Source organism: Entelurus aequoreus, linkage group LG10 (genome assembly GCF_033978785.1).
Source record: "Entelurus aequoreus isolate RoL-2023_Sb linkage group LG10, RoL_Eaeq_v1.1, whole genome shotgun sequence".
In the NCBI taxonomy this organism is placed as follows: Eukaryota; Metazoa; Chordata; class Actinopteri; order Syngnathiformes; family Syngnathidae; genus Entelurus; species Entelurus aequoreus.
The window spans coordinates 38,794,913-38,804,287 of record NC_084740.1 but is presented as its reverse complement, the minus strand read 5'-3'; the positions used below and the strand labels follow the sequence as shown (position 1 = coordinate 38,804,287).

The following is a 9,375-nucleotide window of genomic DNA, read 5'->3' as shown; positions in this document are numbered from 1 at the left end:
AGGCCAAAAACAGATATTCACTTAGTATTACTTTCTTTAAAATATTTATTCAGTATTTTCTAACTTTAGAAAGTTACATGGTTGAAAACGATAATGATGCCAAAAAACATAAAAAAAAGATGAGAAGTCCTCAAAGGCTTATTTTGAAAGTATAATTATGTTTATAGATTATATGATATCTGTTGTTGTGTTCCCTAATTTGAGTGACCTGGACATAATCTGGACTGTACATAAATGCTTATTTTGAAAATGTAATTTTGTTTGTAAATTATATGCAATCTGTTGTGTTCCCTAATTTTTTTCTGTGTACATGAATGAAGGTGTGTGTTGCTGAGTCCGACTTGGACATTATCTGCACTGGGCCTGGTTTTAAAAACCCTTTAAACAAATCTAATTTCATTGACAACAACAACTTGAAGATAAGGCCCTTTTTTAAAAAATAAAATAAAAAATAGGATAAATAAATAAAAAACATTTTCTTGGATAAAAAAGAAAGTAAAACAATATAAAAATAATTACATAAAAAAATAGTAATTAATGAAAATGTAAGTGGACCAGCAGCCTATACAATCATGTGTGCTTCAGGGACTGTGTCCCTTGCAGATGTGTTGTCTATGTTGTGGGAACCAGAATATTGGTAGCAGAAAGAAATAACCCCTTTTGTGTGAGTGGGTGTGGATGAGTGTGCATGAGGGAGGTTGTTTGGGTTGATGCACTGATTGAAAGTGTATCTTGTGTTTTTTCTATGTAGATTTAATTTAAAAAAAAAATAAAAAAAAAAAAATATTTTTTTTTTTTTAAATTTTTTTTTTTTTTTTTTTTAGAACAGGCCCGCGGGCGACTCATCTGGTCCTTACGGGCGACCTGGTGCCCGCGGGCACCGCGTTGGTGACCCCTGCGCTATTCAATGTGTTGAACACTGGCTTACAGCATAGAAAAACCTCCATTTGAAAATAAATGTTTCCAAAACTGTAAGCCAGGATGTTTACAATGATAAGAACTAAAGGCTTGACATATCTCACGTTGCATGTAATGAATTTATCTAACACACTAGTCCCACATTGCCGACATGAATAGACTTTTGCACGATATCCCATTTTTTGGAGTTTCACCTGTATTATTTATTATTATTGTATGGAACTGATTAAATGGTGTCCTGAATGAAATGTGCATGACTTAAGAAGGACAGCAATAACGTGTCAAAGCAAAGGATTCATTTTATTGACCAAGAAAAAGGCCTCCTTCAGGCCTGTCCGATGCGAGCCGTCTTGGACGAGAACACGTGCTTGCACGTCTCTCGTATTTGCGACGTTTGCATTCCGTACATGAGAGGGTTTATGAGAGGCTGAAAGATGAGGAAATAAAGCGACAGGAAGATTCGGAAGCCGTCGGGCATGGCGCTCATGCCGAAGCGCGTGTGCAGCACCTGGAAGATGCACCCGAAAGAGAAGTTGAGCAGGGACACGATGTGAGGCGCGCACGTGCCCAGCGCCTTGGGTCTGGCCTGGTTGGTGCCAGAAAAGACGACGTGCAGGATTTTCAGGTAGGAGTAGAGGATGAGCAGCAGAGGCAACATGATGGACATGGTGGTGGTGACCAGCCCGTAAATATTTATGACTTGCAGGTCGCCGCAGAGCAGCTTAGCGACCAGGTAGTTCATGCAGTACAGGCTGTTGATGACGTTGCCGCAGAGCAGCTGGCTCAGGTTCAAGCACAGGGTGGTGAGAACCCTGACAAAGGAGTAGAGCCACATGAGACAAATACACAGGAGGACACGGTGGGGCGTCACACGAGCGCTGTACTGCAGGGGGCAGCAGATGGCCAGGTAGCGGTCGTACGACATGGCGGCCAGAGTGCAGAACTCTACACGGGCGTAGGTGTAGACTGGGAACATCTGCAGGTAGCAGGCGGGCACGGAGATGGTGTGCACGTCATTGAGGATCTGAAGCATGAGGAAGGGGAAGAATCCAGTGGAGCCGTAGAGCTCGTTGACAAAGAGGCTGGCCACAAACAAGAACATGGGCTTCCGTAAGCGCCGCGTCACACAGATCAGCACCACCAGGGAGGAGTTGGTCGCCACGATCAACATGTACAGCAGCAGCACCATGGAAAAAAACAAGTATTTCTCATACCCCAAGTCTAAATAAGACCCCAGGATGAAATGCGATATTGTGGAATTTTGCATCATCTCTTGAGAAAAATAATTTACCTAAGATGCGGTTGGTGGTTATGATTCTCCTACCAAATGTGCAGCTTCAAAACGCATCCTGAAGACCAGAAATGACATTATCTGGCATTTGATGGTCATTGCATTTACATTGAAAAGAAGCGTTCTCTCCTCCTGCTCTCAGTGCTGCTGCTCTTTATTGTGTCGCTCCTGTCTGACTACACCCACTCCCCAGCTCAATGACATCATCACTCGGTGGTATTTACATTCATTTAACACGCAGCACTAAAGACATGAGGCCATGTAACAACCAACCTTCAGGTTTATATGGAATAATTCCACTTTTTGTCACTTATTGTCTAGTTTGGAATGAAACTTTATTTTCATCGCACTTCAATCAATTTTCAGTGCGACCTGTCCGGGGGGTTCAGTTTGACACAAGCAAAAAGCAAAAAGCTAATTCCAAAGTAAGTTCCTGTAACAGGAATACTTATGGATCGCCACAGGGGGGGCATCCCTTACAAAAATATGCTTGTAATGTGTAATGTTGTGTGATTTATGTATTATTTGTATCATGACCTGTTGAATGTTTACTGTATTAACCTGCCTTAGGACAACGGATGAAAATTAGCTGTTGTGCTAACTCTGGCATATTTACATTGTTGCTCTATGTTGATGAATATTCATTGTCCTAATTCACATAAATACAATAAATGGCCTAGTGGTTACAGTGTCCGCCCTGAGATCGGTAGGTTGTGAGTTCAAACCCCGGGCGAGTCATACCAAAGACTATAAAAATGGGACCCGTTACCGCCCTGCTTGGCACTCAGCATCAAGGGTTGGAATTGGGGGTTAAATCACCAAAAATGATTCCCGGGCACGGCCACCGCTGCTGCCCACTGCTCCCCTCACCTCCCAGGGGGTGATCATGAGGATGGGTCAAATGCAGAGGACAAATTTCACCACACCTAGTGTGTGTGTGACAATCATTGGTACTTTAAGTTTAACTTAACATACGCCTCAATTTTCATACGAAAATTGTTGTCAAAATTTCGCCTTGGTTTTTATTGCCGTATAACCAAACATTGCGTTTAATAAACTGCGTCATATTCCACGGAAACAAAAATCCCATGCACTGGTGACTTAGTCTGTGCTTATTTATTGAGTAGGACTGCAAAAAAAGCCACAATAAATATAAAAAAGTTGCGAGTGGTAGCACTTTAATAAAGAAGATGAGCAACACTATTGAATTAAATTAAAAACTTGTTGTAAAGTCTGAAGGTGGCATTTGCATTGGTCTCTCCTCGCCTCCTCCCTTATCGCCGTTTTCTCCAGTTAGAGTCAATAAAAGTAAAAGTGAGTTTACATTAGCGTTGCAGGGTATACCGATACCAATAAAGTATCATGGTACTATTAAAAACAGTACTATACTGCCTTTTAAAAATACCTGTATGTTGCTGGTAAAATGAGCAGATTAGGTTAGGCAACGCACACGTACGGAGTACTTACAAGCAGATTTAAGAGGCAGAATGGACACATTTTGGCTTAAAAACTAACGATAAAAGTGAAGCTTTTCACACTGAAGCGCTGACCCTACCCTGGACACAGGAGAACTTTAAATATGACCAATGTATGATCCTGTAACTACTTGGTATTGGATTGATACCATAATGTGTGGTATCATCTAAAACTAATGTAAAGTATCAAACAACAGGACAATAAGTGATTATTACATTTTAACACAAGTGTAGATAGAACATGTCAAAAGAGAAAGTAAGCAGATATTAACAGTAAATGAACAAGTAGAATAATAATACATTTTCTACCGCTTGTCTCTCATAATTTTGACAAAATAGTAGAATGATAAATGACACAATATGTTACTGCATATGTCAGCAGACTAATTAGGAGCTTTTGTTTGGTTACTTACTACTAAAAGACAAGTTGTCTAGTACGTTCAACATCTTATTTTATGACAAAATTATATTTTGATTGCAATAAGAAACATAGGTTTAATGTACCGTAACATTTTTAGTTAAAATAACGCCAAGAATGACATTTTGTTTGTCGCGCTCTTTATTTTTAAAAGTATCGAAAGGTATCGAAATACATTTTGGTACAGTTACCAAAATATTGGTATCGGGTCAGTGTTTCCTCCGGAAAATTTGTTAGTTAAGGTCGGTGTAACTCGGCTTGTCGCCATCACGCCATCATCCACCTAGTCGCTGCCACCACAGCCTGGGGGGCTATAGACTACAGACTGTGGTGAAGTAGGCCGGCTTCGTCGCGTGAAGAAGCCTACAATTTTTGGTTGTGTTTTCCGCTCCATTTGCTGGATGGCGATATACGATATATATCTCAATATTTTTTCCGTAAAGTAAAAAAAAACAGTCTTAGTTACCTGAGATACTAAGTATGTCATTATTATGACTTAGTAAGTCAATATTTTGACTTAGTAATTTACAAAGTCAAAATAATCACTTACTAAGTCAAAATAATGACAAAATAATGACTTACTGAGTCGAATTAATGACTTACTGTAAGTAAGTGTTCGCAATAAGCGTTTGAAAAAAAGAGTTAAAAGTGCTGACATATGCTCAACTCATCATGCTTAATTTATTACAGCATTTGGGAAGACTGTAGTTTAATTTTATTATGTAAATGTTATATTTTTATCAACATGTGATAGCAGGGACCCTGCCATTCAAAACTAGGCTGCTACATTACTAATGATTAATGTTTTGATAGTTGAAAAAATAGTACAATAGCAATAGGAGAGATTATTCATCCCTGAACACCATGGAGTTCATGTAGGCTTTATGATGCAGTTACATTATTATATCAACTATCAGAGACAGCTTCAGGAAACTCTTCATTTAACATAATGTCCTTTTTTGCTGCTTCAACACAGCTCAATCAACACAGACAAAGGTAAAGTGAAATAACTTACGTTGTTAACTGTAGGTCAATAATGCTTGTCTTTCTCTCTTTCAGACAGGGCTTTGCTGTCCGTAACACACGCACGCACGCGCGCGCACACACACACACACACACACACACACACACACACACACACACACACACACACACACACACACACACACACACACACACACACACACACACACACACACACACACACACACACACACACACACACACACACACACACACACACACACACACACACACACACACACACACAGTTTAAAGGTTAAATGTAATTTAGGAAAAGTTGCAATGTTGACTAATAAAACAAAGCTGTTTTTCTTTCTTTCAAACTGTCATTGCTCAAAACATAATATTGAATCAAAATCAATGTTATTATGAATTATTGACCTATCCAAGGTTCCCATTACTTCACATCAAATATTCCACTAAGAAAAATATTTTTGGTGGAAGATTTTGCAAATTTGGTGAATAAATAACCCCAAAATGTACATTTTGTTGTTTTCTTACTGTACCGAAAATGAACCGAACCGTGACCTCTAAACCGAGGTACGTACCGAACCAAATTTCTTGTGTACCGTTACACCCCTAATATATATAGATATATACTACTTTAAACGCTTAAATCTCTAGATCAGGGATGTCAAAGCCAAGGCCCGCGGGCCGAAATGAATGATATATGGCTCACGGGATGATATTTGATTAGTATTCGAAGCGGCCCGCAGGCCACAGCCGCCTGCTGCTGTTTAGCACGCACCAATACTCCATCAGTGTTGGCGCTAGGAATTTTCAAAACGGGGTCCCAGGGACCCCATCAAGTCATAAAAATGGGGTCCCACAGTACATTTTTGGGGTCCAACTTTTTTGTAAGCGTTTCGAAAACAAATGATAAATGTATGCATGATCCTGTTATATCTCACATTCTATATTGTGTTTTGGAAAAAGGTTGTCATAAACGTTACTTAATTCATTAAAACAATAATACAAAAGAAAACAAATATGTAAATTTATTCAGTTACAAACATTCATTCACGTTCTTCTTTCCTTCATGGATCTAAACTTTACCGCTGCCGGTATTTTTTTCTATATTTTTATTGTAATATTTTCAGAATGTGTTTGTTCTATTTTTGGCCAAAGTAAGACAAAGAAAACAATCTGAAGTTGTCCTTATTTTTTTAGTTTTAAAGTCCGGCCCACGTGTGCACATATTTTCCTCCATGCGGCCCCTGAGCTAAAATGAGTTTGACACCCTGGTCTAGATGGACTCCAGATCTGTTGATATAAAGGTTTAGATTTGTTTGCCCTTTTTGTCAAAGAAAACATCCTAAACAAACTATGCAATATTTGTGCACACATGCACAATACTTTTGAAACCACATCCACTCAACTCTTGTGTCACTCCCAAGTCACCAACATGGTTTTTATGACATATAAGTTGTTGGCAGATTCAAAGCAACTATGCGGCTACTATGAATATATTGTACTCTATAGACTATATATAGACTATATATAGACTATAATTGATAGCTGTGGTCTTACACAAATAATAAATGAACCCACGCATCGCAACGGTAATACGATAGATCTAGTGCTTGTCAGGGGTGTCACCACCTCTAAAGTTAAGATACTCCCGTACACTAAAGTAATGTCCGATCATTACCTTATAAAATTCGAAGTTATGACTCATTGTCAACAAACTAATAATAATAATAATAACTACTATAGCAGCCGCAACATTAATGCTGCCACAACGACGACTCTTACTGACCTACTGCCTTCGGTAATGGCACCATTCCCAAATTATGTGGGCTCTATTGATAACCTCACTAACAACTTTAACGACGCCCTACGCGACACCATTGATATTGTAGCACCGCTAAAGCTAAAAAGGGCCCCTAAAAGGCGTACCCCATGGTTTACAGAAGAAACTAAAGCCCTGAAATGATCATGTAGAAAGCTGGAACACAAATGGCGTGCGACTAAACTTGAGGTTTTCCATCAAGCATGGAGTGATAGTTTAATAACTTATAAACGCATGCTTACCTCAGCTAAAGCTAAATATTACTCAAATCTCATCCACCTCAACAAAAATGATCCTAAATGTTTGTTTAGTACAGTAGCATCACCCAACAAGGGACTCCTCCCAATAGCTCCACCCACTCAGCAGATGACTTTATGAATTTCTTTAATAAGAAAATTGAAGTCATTAGAAAAGAGATTAAAGACAATGCATCTCAGCTACAACTGGGTTCTATTAACACAAATACGACTGTATATACGACGGATACCGCCCTCCAAAATAGTTTCTCTCTCTTTGATGAAATAACATTGGAGGAATTGTTAAAATGTGTAAATGGGACAAAACAAACAACATGTTTACTTGACCCAATTCCTTGGAAACTTATCAAGGAGCTTTTTGTATTATTAGGTCCATCAGTGTTAAATTTTATAAACTTATCACTTTCCTCTGGCACTGTTCCCCTAGCATTCAAAAAAGCGGTTATTCATCCTCTACTCAAAAGACCTAACCTCGATCCAGACCTCATGGTGAACTACCGGCCGGTGTCCCACCTTCCGTTTATCTCGAAAATCCTCGAAAAAATTGTCGCACAGCAGCTAAATGAACACTTAGCGTCTAACAATCTCTGTGAACCTTTTCAATCCGGTTTCAGGGCAAATCACTCTACGGAGACAGCCCTCGCAAAAATGACTAATGATCTATTGCTAACGATGGATTCTGATGCTTCATCTATGTTGCTGCTTCTTGATCTTAGCGCCGCTTTCGAAACTGTTGATCATAATATTTTATTAGAGCGTATCAAAACGCGTATTGGGATGACAGACTTAGCCTTGTCTTGGTTTAACTCTTATCTTACTGACAGGATGCAGTGCGTCTCCCATAACAATGTGACCTCGGACTATGTTAAGGTGACGTGCGGAGTTCCCCAGGGTTCGGTTCTTGGCCCTGCACTCTTTAGTATTTACATGCTGCTGCTAGGTGACATCATACGCAAATACGGTGTTAGCTTTCACTGTTATGCTGATGACACCCAACTCTACATGCCCCTAAAGCTGACCAACATGCCGGATTGTAGTCAGCTGGAGGTGTGTCTTAATGAAATTAAACAATGGATGTCCGCTAACTTTTTGCAACTCAACGCTAAGAAAACGGAAATGCTGATTATCGGTCCTGCTCAACACCGACATCTATTTAATAATACCACCTTAACATTTGACAACCAAACAATTAAACAAGGCGACTGTAAAGAATCTGGGTATTATCTTCGACCCAACTCTCTCGTTTGAGTCACACATTAAGAGTGTTACTAAAACGGCCTTCTTTCATCTCCGTAATATCGCTAAAATTCGTTCCATTTTGTCCACAAGCGATGCTGAGATCATTATCCATGCGTTCGTTACATCTCGTCTCGATTACTGTAACGTTTTATTTTCGGGCCTCCCTATGTCTAGCATTAAAAGATTACAGTTGGTACAAAATGCGGCTGCTAGACTTTTGACAAAAACAAGAAAGTTTGATCATATCACGCCTATACTGGCTCACTTGCACTGGCTTCCTGTGCACCTAAGATGCGACTTTAAGGTTTTACTACTTACGTATAAAATACTACACGGTCAAGCTCCTGCCTATCTTGACGATTGTATTGTACCATATGTCCGGGCAAGAAATCTGCGTTCAAAGAACTCCGGCTTATTAGTGATTCCCAGAGCCCAAAAAAAGTCTGCGGGCTATAGAGCGTTTTCTATTCGGGCTCCAATACTATGGAATGCCCTCCCGGTAAAAGTTAGAGATGCTACCTCAGTAGAAGCATTTAAGTCTCATCTTAAAACTCATTTGTATACTCTAACCTTTAAATAGACTCCCTTTTTAGACCAGTTGATCTGCCGTTTCTTTTCTACTCTGCTCCCAACCCGGGGTGGACCGCTAGCCTGTCCATCGGATGGGGACATCTCTACGCTGCTGACCCGTCTCCGCTCGGGATGGTTCCTGCTGGCCCCACTATGGACTGGACTTTCGCTGATGTGTTGGACTTTCACAATATTATGTCGGACCCACTCGACATCCATTGCTTTCGGTCTCCCCTAGAGGGGGGGGGTTACCCACATATGCGGTCCTCTCCAAGGTTTCTCATAGTCATTCACATTGATGTCCCATTGGGGTGAGTTTTCCTTGTCCGTATGTGGGCTCTGTACCGAGGATGTCGTTGTGGCTTGTACAGCCCTTTGAGACACTTGTGATT

The 9,375-nt window shown here is 40.1% G+C and overlaps 1 protein-coding gene across 1 annotated transcript; it reads right to left on the bottom strand.

Moving 5' to 3' along the window:
• Positions 1-1,243: 1,243 nt before the first annotated feature.
• Positions 1,244-2,188, bottom strand: LOC133659151 (olfactory receptor 52K2-like). The gene has a single exon (XM_062061885.1). It carries the CDS (start codon positions 2,186-2,188, stop codon positions 1,244-1,246), a length of 945 nt encoding a protein of 314 aa, XP_061917869.1.
• Positions 2,189-9,375: the final 7,187 nt, after the last annotated feature.

What these genes read in the sequence shown, in the direction of transcription:
- LOC133659151 (XM_062061885.1), bottom strand. Translation starts at nt 2,188, where the DNA reads ATGATGCAAAATTCCACAATATCGCATTTCATCCTGGGGTCTTATTTA.